At 61.4% G+C, this 18873-nt stretch overlaps 1 protein-coding gene across 4 annotated transcripts; it reads right to left on the bottom strand.

Annotated features, from left to right (window-relative positions):
- Positions 1-466: 466 nt before the first annotated feature.
- On the bottom strand, positions 467-18481 carry GLB1L (galactosidase beta 1 like). Of its 4 annotated transcripts, XM_074966981.1 has the most exons (17): positions 18436-18481; positions 17927-17998; positions 17135-17307; positions 16284-16434; positions 14912-14972; positions 14459-14553; positions 7072-7252; positions 5957-6015; positions 5474-5595; positions 4552-4592; positions 3333-3451; positions 2905-2979; positions 2740-2829; positions 2447-2560; positions 1852-1983; positions 1408-1623; positions 467-1158 (listed from the first exon to the last, which is right to left on the bottom strand). In XM_074966981.1, the coding sequence occupies exons 2-17, from the start codon at positions 17978-17980 to the stop codon at positions 931-933; spliced, it is 1911 nt and encodes a 636-aa protein (XP_074823082.1). In that variant the 5' UTR covers positions 17981-17998; positions 18436-18481; the 3' UTR covers positions 467-930. The 4 variants fall into 4 exon arrangements, with proteins under 4 accessions (XP_074823082.1, XP_074823083.1, XP_074823084.1 ...); XM_074966982.1 differs by lacking the exon at positions 18436-18481 and having other exon boundaries at positions 2740-2826; positions 17927-18061; XM_074966983.1 differs by lacking the exons at positions 2447-2560; positions 18436-18481 and having other exon boundaries at positions 17927-18062.
- Positions 18482-18873: the final 392 nt, after the last annotated feature.

Here is an 18873-nt window from a genome sequence, read left to right as displayed (position 1 = left end):
GCCCGGGGTAGCCCAAGTGGTGACTGACTCAGGACGCTGCCCCTAAAGCTCAGCCCAGCACGCGCCTGCCCTTGCTGCTGGATCTGGGGAAGGGGGGGGAAGGTGATATAGCCCCCCCACCGCTTCCCCCTTGCCCTGCAGAGGTGGGAGAGGAACCTGCCCCCCCACCCCCCACGCCAGTGCCCAAGGTCCTAGTCACCCCCTGTGTGCTGGGGGCCATGTTGTGGACGGGTGCCCGGTTTTTCCCCAGGGTGCAGTACCTTGACCCTAGTACCCTGAGCAAGCCCCCAATGGCCCTTGAGTGCCCCCCGGGGCTCTGAACCTGGGCTCTGGCTCAGGGTGGCTCGGCTGGTGCCCCCGTGGTCACTCAGAGCTGTTCATGGCCTGTGAGGTTTGCGGTGAACCACACTGGGGCGGGCATGGCGCCAGGGTGACAGAACACGCCAGACACGGCAGGGAAGGCACGAGATTTTCTTTGCTTTACCAGGTAATAAAATGTAACCCCTGGTGCCCAGCCTGGGGGGCGAGTCGGCAGGCGGGAAACCAGCACCGCAGGAGTAGCCCCCGCGGCACGTGGCCGCAACGCACCCCGCACCGGCAATAAAGGGCAAGCCAAAGCCGCAGGCCGCGAACGCTGTGTCTCCATTCTGCGGGGCACAGGGGGCCCTCGGCTCGTCCTGCTGCAGGCAGCTGGGCCGGCACTCGGGGTCTGCCACTGGTGGAGGGACAGACTCTGCCCGCCAGGGGCCGGCCCAGCCGTGGGGGGCCATGATGAGGTTCTGGGCAGCCCTGCCCCAGCCAGTACCTGCTATTTCACCGGGAGCAACGCTGCCCCCCTCCTCTGCGGCTGCAAGGGGCCCCCAGGCCCTGCCCTCCGCACAGCTGGGCCAGGGTGAGCCCTCTGGGGCCCAGGAGACACTGGGGGGGGCATTAGGGAGTCAGCAGCTTGGCCCCAGCGCTGGGGCTGGCGGTCCGGTTGAGCAGGGGCCGGTCCAGGAACAGCAGGAAGGGCCTGGGGGGGGCCCCCTCCAGCTCCAGCAGGGTGATGTTGTTGGGGGCCGAGGCGTGCAGCAGGGAGCCGGGCACGAAGAGCGTCTGCTGGGGCCCCCGTGCCGGCCAGTACCGGCCCAGGTTGAAGCCATTTATCCAGAGCTGGCCCTGGAGGGGCAGAGAGAGGGCCTGAGAGTGTGTGTGTGTGTGGGGGGGGGCATTCTCAGCCTGGCACCCTGCCACCCCTGCCCACTGTCCCCCCGCACCCTGCCTGCCCACTGCCTCCACCCAACACACCCACCCGGTGCCCTCTCCCCTGACCCCCCCAGCAGTGGGCAGAGAGGAGTGAGCAGCTGTGCCATCGCAGCCAGGCCCCAAGCCGGCCCCCCGCCCCCAGCTCTCCCTCTGCCTCGGTACCTTGCTCCAGCCTGGGAACTTCACGAAGGTGTCCCAGGCGATGCCAGGGGTCTGGAAGGTCCCCGTGTAGAGAGCCGGCCCCAGCGTGGCCCTGCTCCCCTCAGCCTGGGGGGTGGGCAGGGGCCAGCCCCGCGCCACGGCCGCATCCACGTCCAGGGGGTAAATCAGCCAGTTGCTGAGCAGAGCCGAGTCCAGGGAGAGATTCCGGAGCAAGCCCTGCCAACACGGGGACGGGAGACCGGTGGGGAGGAGCAACGTCCCGGGCACTGACGGCTCCGCCCACGGGCTCCCCACACAGGGCGAACCCTGCTCCTTCCGCCTGGGGAGGGTGCCCAGCCCTGCTCTGCGCCCCGGCTGCACCAGCTGCTGCCCCGTCCCTGCCCACCCCCTCCCCTATGTCCGCAGGGGCAGCAGGCATCAGCGCGCCCACCTCCCGCCCCTCACCTTGAAGTCGCTGGTGTTCACACCAAAGTTGATCCTGCCCATGTTCTCCACCAGCAGGTCCAGCGTGGCGCCAGCCTGGCCCGTGAGGTTCAGTGTTGTCTGCCCGTCGCGCTCCAGCCTCCCCTGGTACTCCTGGTGCCAGGCAGGCGTGGGGAATTGGGTCAGCACCAGCCTCCCCTCCCCAGAGGCCCCTTGGTGCCAGGCCTTCCAGGTCCGGTCTGGGCGCCCCCACTCCCTGCACACACTGGGACAGGCGAGCGACCAGACGGACTCTCCCCAGCGGGGGGCAGGCGGAACCAGCTCCCAGGTCTCCCTCCCATATGGATACCCCGGGGGGGGTGAACGCCAAAGCAAACCCCCCACCCCCCACAGATCCGCCCCCACAGCAGAGACGGGGACCAGGGCAAAGGCCCACAGACAAGCAAGCGCCGCAGATGTGCCCAGAAGCAGGGACCCCTGCACAGCCCCCACCCCAGGCTGTCTCCAGCACTGCCAGCCCCTCTGCCCCATGGGCACTAACCCCCCTTCTGCTGTAGAGAGAGGGGCTGGGCATCGCCCCACAGAGCTCAGGGCCCTGGAGCGGGCCGGTACGCACCCCGTCGAGCAACACGTAGGCACGGTCGCAGACGCTGTTGGGAGGGGAGCTCAGAGGGGCTGGATCCCAGACGTCCCGGGGCAGGTGAGTCCGGTAGAGGACGAAGCCGTGAGCCTGCAGCAGAGTGGAGGGGTGAGAGCCCCGTGGGAGCAGGGGGCCGAGGCGCTGCCCATGGGAAACCCTCCCCAGGGCCTCCCGGCTGCAGCAGGCCCAGCTCCTTCCTTCCCAGGTAGAGCCTTGGCAGAGGCGAGGAGCCTGGCGCCAGGACCCCGTGCCCACCCCTGCCCCCTCACCTGCTTCACGGCCTCGAAGGTGAGGGGGAACTGGCTCCGGATGGGCCCGCTGGGGCACAGCACGTCCAGCAGCTCCAGCACCTCGCCCTGCTGCAAGAGAGGAGAGTGGGTGGGTGGCCGCCTCCTGGGGCCGGGTGGGGGGGAGCTCCCAGGGCAGCCGCTCACCTTCCGCAGGGCCACGGAGCCGTAGGCGTACTTGGGGGTGGCGGGCGGCATCGGACCCTCAGGCAGGGGCTGGAACTGAACAGCAAAACCCCATTAGGAGCCGGCCAGGCTGGGTCAGGGGCACGGTGCCCCCTCCTGATGCCATGGAAGTGGGGCAGGGGGCCGGAGCCATGCCTGGCTCTTTGGGCTCAGAGTCATCAACCCAGGGTGCGCGCTGGGGGCGCCCCCCCCGCCCTGCGAGCCACCCTCGCCCCCAGCTGTCCCCGCAGAGAGCAGGGCGTTACGGTGCGGGCACCGCTGGTGCTGGCAGGACAGAGCCCTGCCCCCAGACACAGGCAGCCGCACCGGCTTTGCGCTGTGCCCGGGGCTCTGCCAGGTGCCTGGCGGTGGCGAGGGCTGGTTCCCTGCCGGCCCGCTGGGCTCGGTACCTTGCTGATGACCGTCCGGATGGCAAACAGCTTCTCGGTGGGGTCGCCGGCCTCCGAGAGCGGCGCATCGTAGTCGTAGCTGGTGGTGACTGGCTTGTATTGGCCCTTGTAGTCGGCACCTGGCCAAGGCAGGCGCAGTGAGCCACGGCTGGGCCCCAACGGTGCCCGTTCCTGGGCCCTGCCGTGCCCCCACTGGCTCGGAGCCTGGCAAGCCGAGGGAGACGGGGGCAAGGGCCAGGGGCCACTGGGCTCCGGGAGCCCCATGGGAATGGGGCCTGGCCCGTGGCAAGGAAACCACATGGACCATGGCCTGGCACGTTACTGGAGGATGAGGGCCGGTGCTGGCATGGGCTACAGGGCAGAGAAGGGGCTCGCTGCACCAGGCCCCAGTAGGATGGGCCAATGCCTAGGTACCACAGCCCTGCAGGGACCCGCCAGGCAGCCGCTGTGACGAAGTGGGACTGTTCTTAATGTTTCCTCTGAATACGGTGGGGTGCCTCAGTTTCCCCTAGGCATTTCTTACATCTCTAGGGGGTGGGTTAGGGGGGTGTAATTGTTGCAGAGCAAAGGGCCAGGGTCCATAAATGGCCGACACTCTGTCTCCTGGTCACTGATGGCCTGGCCCTTCCCCCCTGCAAGGTGAGAACTAAAGGGCTGGAGAACAAAGGAATCCGGTGCCCTCCTGGCCCAGGAAAGGGACAAAGCCCAGAGGAGGAGGGGCTGGAGGGAGTTTCAGTTTGGGGCTGGCTGGAGACATGGAGTGAAGGGCAGACGGGGTTGTCTGGCTCACTGCCCCCCAACATGGACCCGGCTGAGGGGTCCTGTTCTCTGCACCTACAAGCTCTGTGTTAGACCATGTTCCTGTCGTCTAATAAACTTTCTGTGTTACTGGCTGGCTGAGAGTCCCGTCTGACTGTGGAGTTGGGGGGCAGGACCCTCTGGCTCCCCCAGGACCCCACCTGGGCGGACTCGCTGGGGGAAGCGCACGGAGGGGCAGAGGAGGCTGAAGGCTCCGAGGTCAGACCCAGGAAGGTGGAAGCCGGGTGAGCTGTGTGTCCTGCAGACAGGCTGCTCCCCGAGAGGAGACGTCCCCAGAGTCCTGCCTGGCTTCGTAGGGAGCAGTCCCAGAGCATCGCCTGGGGATGCCGGGACAGCCCCCCCAGCCATGTGCCCTCCCTGGCTCCTCTGCTCCCCAGGGGCAGGGGCGGGGGGGACTCACCGCTCCAGTAGCCAAAGTTGGTGCCTCCCTGGAACATGTACCTACGTGATAACCCAGAGGGGGCCATCAGCGCCCAGCGTGGCCCCACCAGCTAGCCCAGACAGGCCCGAGGGCTGGGCCGCCACCCTCCCTTCAGCTACCCCCCATCACCTCCCTCCTTCCTGACCCCCCAATTCCCAAAGAGGGACCCAGCCAGCACCATGGGCTGGAAATCACCAAATGCAGCCAGCCGTGTAAACCGGCTACTGCCCAAGGGAAAGGGCCAGAGCCCCTGGGGAGCATGGGACAGAGAGAGACCCCAGGAGGGGGGAGAGGGACCGAGAGAGACCCAGGGGGGAGGGGAGGGGAGGGGAGGCAGGAAGGAGAGGGCAGGTTGCATTGACCCAGGGCTGCACTGGGGCCTCCTGCCTGGAGCAGGGAAGGGGAAGCCCCTGGGGCCCTTTGCTACCAGTCCCCGTGCAGGGAGTGCAGCGTGGCCCAGAATCGTGCCAGGGCCGCGGCACCGACCCGCATGGCAGGGCTGGCACCTGGCTCAGCCCGGGGACCCCTGGGTGCTGGGGGTGGCGCGGAGATGGGGAACCAGGGACAAAGGAACCAGCCGCACGGGGCTCCCTGGGGCAGGGCCAGCCGCACCCTGCTGCCGAGGGCGGCTCCTGCGGGGCTGGCCAGACCCCAGCAGAGGGTGGCCCTGGCCCTCCAGCGCCGGCAGCACCAATCCCCCTCCCTCCCGCACGACACAGCCCTGGCACGACACGGACCCGGCAGAACCTCCCCAGGCAGCCTGGGGCAGAGGAACCCCCGAGCCTTGGGGGCCCGCTGGGATCCGGCAGCAGGTGCCCCACGGCCAGGGGTTCCTCTGCCCCGCCCAGGCCCCCCCCCCGGCCCAGCCCCCCCCCCCCCCCCCCCGCGGCCGGACAGTCACATGTTGACGTTGGCTCCCAGCTGCAGCATGTCCTGGAGACCCTGAGCCACCTGCGCGGGGCTGCTGCTGGCATGCGGCTCTCCCCAGTAGTCCAGCCAGCCCGTGTAGTACTCCGAGTTCACCTGGGGCAGACGGGCCGTTACCCACAGCCCTGGCAGCCAGCCAGGGCCCCCCAAGCCCCCAGCTCCCAGCAGCCACCAGAGGGAGTCGCTCCAGGCACCGGGCCGCCCCCCCACTCCCCGCCCCCCAGCACTGAGCCTGCAGGAGTCGCTTCTGAGACAAGGGAGTCCAGAGCCCCCTGCCCAGGCCCCCTGTGCCCCACAGAGCCCCCCCCATGCCCCACAGAGCCTCCCCATGCCCCAGAGCAACATCCCCCAGAGCCCTTCTGAACACAGAGCTCCTGCCACAACCAACCCCCAACTCCTACAACCCACAAAGGCCGAGGCAGCACCCGCCCCCCCTGCCCACGGGGCCCACTCTCACCAGAGGTCCCTTGGGTTCATAGAGTCGCTGAGGGGCAAAAGCGGCCGTGACATTGGGGCCTGGGGGACAGAAGGGGGCAGGTCAGTGCAGGGCTCTGGGCCCCCATCGGGCTTGTCTGCCAGCCCCCCTCCCTTATACCCCCCATCATCTTGCCCCGCATCCGAGCCAGCTCCCCGCACCGTCCTGCCCCCACTCTGTCCTGCCCCCATCCGAGCCAGCTCCCCCCACCGTCCTGCCCCCATCTGAGCCAGCTCCCCCTGCTGTCCTGCCCCCACTCTGTCCTGCCCCCCATCCAAGCCAGCTCCCCCCGCCGTCCTGCCCCCACTCTGTCCTGCCCCCTATCCAAGCCAGCTCCCCCCGCCGTCCTGCCCCCATCTGAGCCAGCTCCCCGCACTGTCCTGCCCCGACTCTGTCCTGCCTCCCATCCGAGCCAGCTCCCTCCACCGTCCTGCCCCCATCTGAGCCAGCTCCCCGCACCGTCCTGCCCCCACTCTGTCCTGCCCCCCATCCGAACCAGCTCCCCTGCCATCCTGCCCCCGTCTGAGCCAGCTCCCCCTGCTGTCCTGCCCCCACTCTGTCCTGCCCCCTATCCAAGCCAGCTCCCCCCGCCGTCCTGCCCCCATCTGAGCCAGCTCCCCCTGCTGTCCTGCCCCCACTCTGTCCTGCCCCCTATCCAAGCCAGCTCCCCCCGCCGTCCTGCCCCCATCTGAGCCAGCTCCCCCTGCTGTCCTGCCCCCACTCTGTCCTGCCCCCCATCCAAGCCAGCTCCCCCCGCCGTCCTGCCCCCACTCTGTCCTGCCCCCTATCCAAGCCAGCTCCCCCCGCCGTCCTGCCCCCATCTGAGCCAGCTCCCCGCACTGTCCTGCCCCGACTCTGTCCTGCCTCCCATCCGAGCCAGCTCCCTCCACCGTCCTGCCCCCATCTGAGCCAGCTCCCCGCACCGTCCTGCCCCCACTCTGTCCTGCCCCCCATCCGAACCAGCTCCCCTGCCATCCTGCCCCCGTCTGAGCCAGCTCCCCCTGCGGTCCTGCCCCGTCTGAGGCAAGCCCTCCACTGTCCTGCCCCCCGTCCGAGCCAGCCCCCCACCGTCCTGCCCCACCCCCGCCCAGGGGCACCTGGCCCGAAGTCCACGGTGGCGTAGAGCCCCTGCAGGGTGCCGCAGCGCAGCTCGGGGGCGCTGTTGCCGTCGGTGGTGAAGAGCAGCACGTCGGGCCCCAGCCGGGCGCGGAAGGCGGCCAGCAGGTGACGCAGGTAGTCGTAGTCGCAGGCGGAGTAGCTCCCGTATTCGTTCTCCACCTGCGGGGCCGGGCAGCCGTGAGGGGGGGGCACTGCGGGACCCTGGGCTGCCCCCCCCCGTGCCTGCTGTCAGAAAGGGTCGCCACCTACCTGGCAGAATGACCCCCCCAGAGCAACACGAGAGAAAGGGAACAAAGAAAAGGGACCAGGAGGGGTGGGGGCTAGTTGAGGAGCCCACCCTCCTTGCTAAATGGGTAGTGGGACAAGGGCCTGTGCCCATGGGCAGGAGCAGTTCAGCGAGGAAAGCAGGATCAGGCCCAGACAAGCAGGCAGGCAACAGATAAAGAGATTGGAAAACAGGTTAGGAGCCCTGAGGGGCATAGTGGCAGGAGTAAGGGAAGGAGTAAGTCCAGGCATGGGGATTTCAGATCCCTGGGACAATACTTGGAATGGTGAAATCTGAGTTGATGAAGGTGTCATTTTGGGAGATGAACAAGTGATGTAAGGACAGAGAGTGAGAAGTTAACTATGCAGAGGCTGGAGGGAACTGAACAGCTGAAAGATGGGAAAGTGTTACAGAAAGAGAATTCTTGGTTTCTTTGCAGCGATTCTGAAGGAAAAATGGGCCCTTTTCCAAAGAAATGTCTGTAAATAATCCAGGCAAAGAGACAATCTGATTTAAATAATTGGACTATCGACAATTTAGTCAAATTTGCTAAAAGAAGAAGGGGTTTCTATTGGAATTTACCTGCCCCAAGTGTATAAAAGGCTGCACAGCTGTGTGAAAATTAAAGCAGTGCAAGGGCTGCTAAGGAAAAAGAGACTGTAGGTACATATCTGTGTGGGGGGGTGTAAATATATTGTGTAAACGTGTATTTTACAACATTCCTGGTTTGTAAAACCCTGTTTTGTAGGTTTAAGATGAATTGGTTTTTTGTTTGTTTGTTTGTTTGTTTTAAATAATACCACTAAAAATCCATTTGAATCTTTCATTCAAAGCTGCAAAACTGAGGGAGGCTTTTTGCCAGACACAGGTAACTAGTGGTGTTCGGCTTTGGTAGTTAGCATTTAACCCTTAAGACACCCCAATGCTTTATAAAGTTCAGTATTTTTTTATAGACCAAAGTCGGGGCTGTAGTAAGGGGCAGCCAGAACCGGGAGAATGGAGAGAGATTCTAACTTTTTCTTGTTAACGAACAGACGGTGCCCTCTGGAGCGACAGCAGAGGTGAGGTGCACAAAGAAGCAACGTCAGGAACACTGATCAGGTGGCTCTGCGTAACCAGACTGTCCCTGTGATAAGGGCACACGAAAACTCTGTGAGCTCAAAAGAAACAGTTACACTGTATGTAAAAATTGGTATGGCTAACGTTCTAGAAGTTAAACTAGGGAAGGAAGGTTTCAGAGTAGCAGCCGTGTTAGTCTGTATTCGCAAAAAGAAAAGGAGGACTTGTGGCACCTTAGAGACTAACCAATTTGAGCATAAGCTTTCATGAGCTACAGCTCACTGAAGGTGCATTTTCCCCAGGACACGTGCAGTGTCTATTGTAGAAGGGGTAAAGAAATACAAACAAAACATGCTACTTAATTAAAATCCTATTAGGGCTCCAAAAGGAGCCACAATAGGTTGTTGTGATAAATGAAGGGGCGGGGGGGGGGGGTAGTTTCCTTTTATGGACACCCAGCCAGCCAGTTAGCTAAAAAGTCCCTCTTGGTGGCTGTTCTCTGCTTGCTTAACCTGTAAAGTGTTAACAAAGTTCCCCAGGTAAAGGAAAAGGAGTGAGCACCGGACCAAAAGAGCCAATGGGAGGGCTAGAACTTTTTAAAATGGGGGGCGGGGGGGGGGAACTTCCCTTGGTTTGTGTGTTGTGTCTCTCCGGGAAAGAGGGCAACAGAGGGCAGCAGGAATGCTGTGTAAGGCTTGAACCAGGTATAAAAATGCATCTTCCATACCTAGAAGAAATTATTGGACAGGGCATGTTTAAATAGCCGCGATTAGGTTTTTTTATTTTATTTTGGCTTGTGGATCTCCTCTGGGCTAACCCCAGAAGCCTTAGTTTGCTTGTAACCTTTAAGCTGAACCCCCAAGAAAGCTATTTTGGGTGCTTAATTTTTGTAATTGTTTCTTTTAAGTTCTAGCAAAAAGCCTAAGTTCCAGATGTATTTTTTTCCTTTTGGTTTCTAATAAAATTTACCTTTTTAAGAACAGTGTTGGATTTTTGGTGTCCTAAGAGGTTTGTACCTATGCTGTTTGAGTAGCTGATAGCCACAGCTAATTTCCTTTGTTTTCTTTCTCAGCTCTTCCCTGGAGGGGGGTGAAAGGGCTTGAGGGTACCCCACAGGGAGGAATTCCCAAGTGCTCCTTCCTGGGTTCAAAGGGGTTTTTTTGCATTTGGGTGGTGGCAGCGTTTACCAAGCCAAGGCCAGAGAGAAGCTGTAACCTTGGGAGTTAATACAAGCCTGGAGCGGCCAGCATTAATTTTTAGAATCCTTGCAGGCCCCCACCTTCTGCACTCGAAGTGCCAGAGTGGGGAATCAGCCTTGACAGTTGTGTTTTCTTTTTCAGATCACTGTGTGTCTTTTGGAAGCAGGAGCTGAAAGTGGAAAGTAATCAAAACTCTGGTGGAAGTTAATTGTGTCTCTTTTAAGACAGAGTCTCTGAGCTGCTGATGGCTTTGGAGCCAAAAGCAAGCCAGAAAGCGTCTGTGTTGATGCAAATTACCTAACTGATAGAGGAAGGAGAGAACTGCCCATAAATGGCAGCACAAAGGAGCCACAGATAAAGGACATACCTGGTCAGCAAACAAACTACCTGAAACCGAAAGGCTCAAATTATGACCCTTTGGAAAGGAAGGAAGGAAAAAGGAGTCAAGCCCGAGAATAAGAGGGACAGGTTAACCCTAAGTAGAATTTTGTGTGTGTGTGTGTGTGTGTGTGTGTGTGTGTATGCACAGTGCTGAAATCTACAGACGGATACAAAAGGGGTCTGCTGACATGCATGATCCCCCTACCGTGTAATTCACCTAAATCCCAAGGATATAATTAAATTAAAGCCTATGCAAAGATTCAAGAGGACATTGAACACACTGGCCTCACTGACAAATTGTCTAAGTAAGAGGCATAACAAGATATGTTTAAATGCCCACTTGTAATACATTTGATGCAAATGTTATTGTTAATATTAAACACTGGGATAAATGTAATGTTAACGAGTAACCCTGTAACAATGTATATGATTTTTTGGGAAAAAACTTTTAAGTCTGCTAGAAATGGTAATTGGAAACACACCTCGTGTTTTTTTTAAAAAAAAAAAAAAAAAAAAGGAAGAAAAAAGCATTATGATAATGATGCTTCTCAGCTATGACCTGGGAATAAACTTAACACTTAGCACAGCAAAAAAGCAACCTAACAAAAATCGATTACAAACTTGGTTTGCTGTATGGAAAGGGAAACTGAGGCACACCACCTCATGAATTTAATGACTGAACAGTGAGATAATTCACCCTAAACCCTTAAAAGGTAGATGCCATTAAATCCTGGCCTGCCTATAGAACAAAACCAAAGGAAAGAATGTGGGGTAATTCCTCTGTTTTGCCTGCAATCCGCAAGGAGATGTGTAAAAGGAAGAGATATTTTAAGCCATAATCTGCCGCCCCCCAAAGGGGGTAGAAAAATGTTCTTTGTCTTTCAGAACTTCAGGGAAAGCTGCTACCAGCTGAAGAGCAACCCAGAATACCGCGGATCCACTGCCACGGCGGATAGCGTGTTTTGTGCTTTATATTTTGTGTTGTGTTGTTGTTTGTCTTGTGCTAGCATTGCTGTGTATTGTGTTTTTTTGTTTTTTTTTTAAATACTGCATTAGGCAGAATAGGATTAATAAGGATTTGAACTGTATTCACAGAAACCAGTATTGCAGAATGGCAGAGGTGAACAGGGAAACATCCCCAGGTGGTAAAGGCACGTTTAAAGGCAGAATATGCCTCAGACACAAGGTTTATCTGTTGGTGGGAACGGAAGGATGGACATAAAACATTTTAAGCTCAAAGTGAAATTACCAAGGGAAAGAAAAGTATGTGAAACCACTGGTTACCAGGGGCACATGAACCCACAGCGGGGGGAGGCGAACCCCCAGCCCCGCCCCTTCCACACCCTGCCAGAGCCCCACCCCCCACACCGTGGCTACTGGCCCAGTCCCATGACGAGCCCCCCAACCCCAAAGGAGCGCCAGGAGGGAGAGCGGCATGTGGCCCCAGCCCCCCTTGCCCTGGAGCGCGGGAAGGCAGACAGCGCGTGGCCCCAGCCCCACCACTGGAGCACTGGGGGGCTCAAGAAGCCAGAGAACTGGAGCCCAGGGAGCGGTCACGGCAAGCAGTGGGGTCACGCCTGGCTGTTTTGGGAGGCTGAGCCTCCCCCAGCCTATGCGACCCGCCGCCCCTGAAAATCAGTAATAATCGGCATGCCTTAATCAACTTCCAGCACGCAAGCCCAGCTGAATGCACCTGGGTGTTGTATAAAGTTGGAAGGAAGGGAAGGAAGGCCATTGCCACACCTTCCCTGATTACTAGAAGGGGCAGTACGGTAAAGGCCCAGTGAAGGTAGAACTGCCCCAACATTTCCTCAGTGTGAACCACTGAAGGTTACCGGATTTGCCTGGCAGCCAGGAGGGGTGGGTAGCCTAGGCTCCCAAGGGCTGTATTGGAAACTGCTTTGGGTGGAACTGGATTAGGAGTTGGAGTGCTGGGTGCTGCTGACATAGAGGGATGGGGCAACAATGATTTTCCAAAATACTGCCAGTGTGGCAACAGCGAGGGGAAAAGGATTCGTTATTGTTGGCAGGGACTATGGACTCAGTACAAGGAAACGTGTCCTGAGCATTCGCCTGTACGCGGGCCCAGGAAATAAGTCAGCACTTGGTCATTCAGATAATCTGGGAAGGCATGCGAGGAAATTCGGAAATAAAAATTGTTGTGGGAAAACGTTACAGAAGGGGAGAGACAATTAACGGCATGATGGAAATTGGTGAACTTTACCCTAAATAAAGATCAAAGGGTTCTATGAGCATATACAGTAACTCTACTCCCCTCTCGTTACTGGTGTTTATCCAGTGGTACCTGTGGGAACCCGGCTAACAAAATATCCCCATCCCTGGGCACATAAAGAAACCCAACAGCGGAAACCCATTGACATGTTTCAGCGGGCAGCCCATGAAAACGTGGTGTGTGTGTGTGAGGATCAAAATTTACAAGAAAGAGATGGACGTGTCTATGTTAAAGACAAAGGAACCCAAGCTGCATGTCTGATATATTCACCGAAGAAAAGCCAGCTGTTGTATATGCAGGAAGGGGATGTGTTTGTGTTAGAAGTCATTGTCCAATGGCAGGAGTAGACAATAATGAATTGTATTTTATGACTTATTTAGTTAAGGGAGGTTTTTGCAACATTACAAAGGTTAAAAGTTGTGACTGTGAACACTACGTATCAGTATGGACTGTGAACTACTTTGAAGTTTAAACCACAATTGTATCACTTTCAACTACCTGAAGGGGGTTCCAAAGAGGATGGAGCTCGGCTGTTCTCAGTGGTGGCGGATGACAGAACGAGGAGTAATGGTCTCAAGTTGCAGTGGGGGAGGTCTAGGTTGGATATTAGGAAACACTATTTCACCAGGAGGGTGGTCAAGCACTGGAATGCGTTACCTAGAGAGGTGGTGGGATCTCCTTCCTTAGAGGTTTTTAAGGCCCGGCTTGACAAAGCCCTGGCTGGGATGATTTAGTTGGGGATTGGTCCTGCTTTGAGCAGGGGGTTGGACTAGACACCTCAAGAGGTCCCTTCCAACCCTGATATTCTACGGTTCACCCCATTGTGGTGATCATTGGAATCCAATTGGCTTTATTAGTGAGCACAGTGGCTTTGGCTTGCTGGAGGAGGAAAACGGTTGGAAGAACACAGGAGGCTGGCCTGCAGTGTCAGACTCATGGGATAGTAACGGCAGCTTTGGTAAAAGCGTCATTAAGGAAGGGACTGTAAGGCCTCAGGCCTTTTCCTGTAGCCATGTTGTGAGGCCTGAGGCCTTTGTCTGCAGCCATGTTAGGAGAGCAGCAGCCGTTCGCTGAGAAGCAGGAAGTCACATCCTCACATTCCATCTAATGACCTTAAAACAATGTAATATCGGGCTGATAAGAAGGAGACCTCGTCCGAATAGCATGCACCCTCACCGGATAAAGAAACAGATCTTAAGCTGGTTAAAGACAACGTAGTTTGATAGCATCCTGTCTGGCAAGAAATCACTTCTCAGTAGTTGGGGTTGCGAAATCCTCATGTCTTGTTTTATCTGCATGGTCCCCACTTCCCTATTGTTTCTGTCTGTTACATAGTTAACTTTGCTAGGTGTAAATTAATTAAGGTGGTGGGGTAGGACTGGTTAGAGAATTTTGTTACAATGTTAGGCTTGGTTAGTAAAATTTTAGTAAAATGACTGGTTAAGGTACAGCTAAGTGAGATTCAAGTTTCACTATATAAACTGGGGTCCAAAAGGAAGTTCTTGGGAACCAACTCCAGGACAGAGCCCCAGAGCTGCCAGACCTCAACACTCTGCCAATGACACTGGGCAGAAACTGGAGTCCCCCAGACGGACCTGATCCTGACTGGCCATCAAGAAAAGTTCATCTGTCTTATTGGGAGTGGTGGGGGTTGTATGTGTAGCCTGTGCGTTCTGTTTTGGTGACTGTTAATAAACAGAGGTCAAGAGGCTATTACTGTGTGAGGCTCTTTCACTGGTAAAAGACCCCGTAAACCCACAAAAGATTAAGCCCTGAGTCCACAGGGAATGGGTGTTTGCTCTGAGCCTGGAGTAGAGCCCGGAGCCCATGGAGGGGTAAAGTTAGGTGCCTTTTGCCGGGAGCCCTAGGAACTGGGAAAGGGTTGGGGTGCTAAAATCAACTGGGTTACGCCTTGAGCCCTAGGAACTAGGTAGAGGTGGGATGTCCTAGAGAGTGCAAGTAACAGAGAATTTTGTGCAGGTAACAACTGGGGCAGGGGGCTCTGTGGGGTGAGGGTTACGGGGGCATGTCAGGGGGCTCTGTGGGGGACAGGAGTGATGGGAAGAGGACTCCAGGGCAATGGGGGTTGCAGGGGTAGGAGACTCTAGTGGGAGGGTTAGGCAGGGGGCTCCGGGGGGGACAGCACAGAGGGCTCTGGGTTGCTGGGATAGGCTTGGAAAGAAGCAGTGAGCCAGGGAAGGGACCCTGAGCCCCCCACCCCACCCCACCTGGATGCTGATGATGTTCCCTCCATTCTGGTACAACCGGGGCTTGATCCTGGGCAGCAGGACGTCCAGCCAGGAATCCACGGCCTGCAGGTAATCTGGGAGCAGAGACAGCAGCTGGGCTCAGCGCCCATCTCTGACTGCACTGGCAGGTGCAGGGTTCGTGTGAGAGCCAGGAGCCCACTGTGGTTTGTGGGGAGGGCACAGGGCACTGGCAGAGCCTGCCAGCCTTTCCTGGCTCGCCCAGGGGTGAGAGGCTGACCCCCGTCTCCAGGGGGCGGCGGGGAGGGAGGGGGAAGAGAAGGAGCCCAGCTGCTCTGCATTCGGGGCTCCAAGGATGGGGAGAGGCCTAGCAGGTAAACGCAAGAGCCCCACAGCGTCCTGGCACCAACTAAGTGGCCCTGCGTGGCTGAGGGCAGGAGCCCGGTGGGCTGGTCCCCAAGGGATGCCCCTTACCTGGGTCAGAGGAGCGAAGGACAATGTCTGGTTTCCACAGCAGCCAGGCAGGGAGGCCACCCTAGAGAAACAGCCCGGAGGAGAAAGAGACTCGTAAGTCCCCAGACACATGGCGGTTCTGGGCCAAGTGGAAGGCGCAGGAAGGTCTCATTGGCCTGCGTCACAGACCCACCACGAAGGGGTCAGAACTCACGGGCGGCAGCAGAGCTAGGAGGGGGCTGTGGGTCGGGAGTGAGGGGCACCAGCGGAGGTGTGGGGGGGGGAGAGCCCAGGGCAGGGAATAGCAGAGCCGTGTGTGGGGCGTTCGTGAGCACACAGATGGAAGGGGTCGCTCTGATGTTCCCGGCTCCATCTGCCCCGTCTGGCATCCACGCCGCGTATTCTCTGCTCCCAGACTGGTTGGCGCATGCGGGTCTCCGAGGTGCCTCTGTGATGAGCTTCCCCACATTGGCCTGAATTCAGCTCAAGCAGGGATCTGAGCCGGACCGGGGTGGGGCGCTGGGGGCTGGGACGGATGGGGGGAGGAGGAGTCTGGGCCAGACCGGGGTGGGGCGCTGGGGGCTGGGACGGATGGGGGGGGAGGAGGGGGCTGGGCCGGACCGGGGTGGGGCGCTGGGGGCTGGGACGGATGGGGGGGAGGAGGAGTCTGGGCCAGACCGGGGTGGGGCGCTGGGGGCTGGGCCGGATGGGGGGGAGGAGGGGTCTGGGCCGGACCGGGGTGGGGCGCTGGGGGCTGGGCCGGATGCGGGGGAGGAGGGGTCTGGGCCGGACCGGGGTGGGGCGCTGGGCCAGATGGGGGGGGAGGAGGGGTCTGGGCCGGACCGGGGTGGGGCGCTGGGGGCTGGGACGGATGGGGGGGGAGGAGGGGGCTGGGCCGGACCGGGGTGGGGCGCTGGGGGCTGGGACGGATGGGGGGGAGGAGGAGTCTGGGCCAGACCGGGGTGGGGCGCTGGGGGCTGGGCCGGATGGGGGGGAGGAGGGGTCTGGGCCGGACCGGGGTGGGGCGCTGGGGGCTGGGCCGGATGCGGGGGAGGAGGGGTCTGGGCCGGACCGGGGTGGGGCGCTGGGCCAGATGGGGGGGGAGGAGGGGTCTGGGCCGGACCGGGGTGGGGTGCTGGGGGCTGGGCTGGATGCGGGGGAGGAGGGGTCTGTGCCGGACTGGGGTGGGGGGCTGCGCTGGATGGGGGGGAGGAGGGGTCTGGGCCGGACTGGGGTGGGGCACTGGGGGCTGGGCCGGATGTGGGGGAGGAGGGGGCTGGGCTGGACCGGGGTGCGGTGCTGGGGGCTGGGCCAGGGTGGGGTGGGAGGCTGGGCCGGGAACACAGGGGCTGGGGTCAGACTCAGGGCAGAGCAGCCCCTGCCCAGGCCTCACCATCTCCCACTCGGCGCAGATGTAGGGCCCGGGCCGCAGGATCACCAGGAGGCCCAGCTCTGCCGTCAGGTCCAGGAAGCTTCCCAGGTCTCGGTCCCCAGAGAAGTCATAGACCCCGGGCAGTGGCTCGTGGTAATTCCAGGGGACGTAGCTGGGGAAGAGAGTCAGGATCAGTGAGGGGAGCGGCCGCCGGGGTCTGCTCACCCTCGGGGGGGGGGGGGGGGCACAGCTGCCGGGGTCTGTACTCCCTGGGGGGGGCACAGCCGCTGGGGTCTGCTCGCCCTCGGGGTGGGGGGCACAGCTACCGGGGTCTGTACTCCCTGGGGGGGGCACAGCTGCTGGGGTCTGCTCACCCTCGGGCGGGGGGGGCTCAGCCCGTGGTAGAAGGCCGAGCACCCCAGCACGGCAGAGAGATCCCTAACGACACGTGTGGGTCCCGGGTGTGGCACAGGACCGAGGGCCCTGACCCAGTTATCGGTGCATTAACTCTTCGGATGCCAGAGGGCCGACTGGCCGCGCTGGGGTGGGGGGGGGGACACGTGTCTCCTGTGAGCCGGCCTGGCCATCGCACCAGCCAGCGCAGAGCCACCGTCACCAGCCGCCGGGGGCCATGGCTGCTGCGCCGGACGCTGCAGGGGCGGGGCTGGGATCCGAGCCCCAGGCTCAGGGACCGGAGATCACTTCGGCCCCACACGAGGCTCTGGTTTTGGGGCAGGAACCGGGGACCCCCGGGCGAGAGCTGTGACCTGGAGAGCCCGTGGGCGGGCGAGTGGCCCCGGCAGGACCGGCCCTGGGGGCAGCCCGCCCCGTGGGAACCCCGTCGGCCCGGCCGGAGCACGCGGGTCACCTACACCTGCACGGCGTTGAGGCCGCTCATGTACATCTTCCGGAGCCGGTCGCGCCAGGTGGGGCGCGGGACGCGGGCGTAGTGGACACTGCCCGAGACGTAGCGGAAGGGGGCGCCGTCCTTGCGGAAGCAGTCGTGGGTGTAATCCACCTGGAAGGAGCGGGCGCCGGCGCAGGCCTGGCCCCACGGGGGCTGTGAGCACACGCTGCCCTACCCGGGGTGCTGGCCTCACCCTGGGGGGCGCCCTGGGGGGCAGGATCGAAGGGAAAGTGGGGGGCAGGATCGAAGGGAAGGTGGGGGCGCCCTGGGGGGGCGGATCCAAGGGAAGGTGCAGGCACCTCTTGCTGCCCCATGGCTGGGGGGTCAAGGCAGGGACGAGCCGGGGGGGGGGCTGCTCTCCGCGACGCCCGGCAGGTTAGCCTGGGGGGCGCAGCCAGGTGCCGGAGCTGGGCGATGGCCACGGGATTTACCCAGCACTGGCCATGGGCCACCCCCCCGCCCCCCACTGTGGCACCCGGGCCGCTGCCGCCCCCGGCTCGGGCGGGTTGGGGGCCGGAGTGGCAGGGGGCGCGGAGTGCTCCGAGTCCCGGAGCCCCCAAGGGCCCCCGGCGGGGGCGGGGCCGAGCCCCAAGAGGGGCGGGGGGGGCGCGACAGCCGGGGGGGGGCGCCAGAGCCCGGGGGGTGGGGCGGGGAGACAGACCCAGGCTCGGGTCTCAGGATTTTTAGCTGCTCTGTCAAAGGGGATCCAGCGCCCCCGGGCTCTCGGCCCGGCCCGGCTCGGCTCGGCCCGACTCACCTCCAGCGGCAGGAGCGCCGCGGCCAGCAGCAGGAGTCGGCGCCCGGGCCCCATGGTCACAGCCCCCCGCAGCTGGGAAGGAAGCAGGAGCCGTCACATGACCGGGCTCGGCCCCTCCCGGCCCTAGACAGGCCCCTTCCCAGGGACACCAGCCCCACGGGGGGGGGCGGCAAAGGGACCCCCCCCGACCGCCCCCTGCCCCCGAGCTCCCCCGTCCTGGGCTCTGTGCAGCGCCCCAGCCCCAGCATCGCACCCCCACGAGCCTGGACCCCAGCGACCCCCACAGCAGCCCCCCCCGGTGCCAGCCGGGCCCAGCGCCCCGGCTCTCAGCCTGGCCAGACCCTGGCCCCCTGGCAGGGGCCGCCTGTGTCTTGCGGACCCCACGTTTCGCCTCACGTAGAAACGACTTGCTGACAAAACCAGACACGAGGACCCCAGCGCAGTGCCCCGGGGCAAGGAATCGATTGGAAGCGGGCGATGGTCCTCCCGGGGCCGGGGGTCCGTCCTACCCAGAGCCCTGCGACCCAGCCTGGCGGCAAGAAGGGTCCGTTTGCACCGACTTCGCTAGGGCTTGTCTGGAGCCTGCTGGGAAACTCGGCACATCCCCAGCGGGGTTGGTGTCCCCCCAGAACAGACCCCTTGGTGTCCCCCCCCGTGCACCCCGGGCTGAGAGCCACTGGACGAGAGGCCTCCCCGGGGGCAGCCCCTGGCCGTTCCTTGTCCTCGCACCGCGCCAGAGCCAGGCCGCTGGGCTCAGCCGGGGCAGTCACTGAGAGCTGGGGCCGTGCCCTGCGTGTGCGGACGGAGCCGGGCTCGGCCCAGGCACCGCTGGAGTTCCGCCTCCAGCGAGCCCCGCAGTGCGGACAGCACCCGAGGGTCCCATCTGCGCACGGCACTGGCCAGGCCAGAGCCAGGAGAGCCGGGGACCCCGGCCCGCAGCTGCGGCA

This window comes from Natator depressus, chromosome 11 (assembly GCF_965152275.1).
Source record: "Natator depressus isolate rNatDep1 chromosome 11, rNatDep2.hap1, whole genome shotgun sequence".
NCBI lineage: Eukaryota > Metazoa > Chordata > Testudines > Cheloniidae > Natator > Natator depressus.
The sequence above is the reverse complement of the archived record's forward strand: the minus strand, read 5'-3'. Positions and strand labels throughout refer to the sequence as shown.

Bases quoted from the DNA above. Each gene is read 5' to 3' on its own strand.
- GLB1L (XM_074966981.1), bottom strand. From the start codon at position 17,980: ATGGGGCCCGGGCGCCGACTCCTGCTGCTGGCCGCGGCGCTCCTGCCG. The intron at 14,973-16,283 runs GTGAGGCCTGGG...CTGTTTCTCTAG, and splicing joins TCTGCGCCGAGTGGGAGATG to GGTGGCCTCCCTGCCTGGCT. The intron at 2,830-2,904 runs GTGAGCGGCTGC...CCTCTCTTGCAG, and splicing joins GCTCCGTGGCCCTGCGGAAG to CAGGGCGAGGTGCTGGAGCT.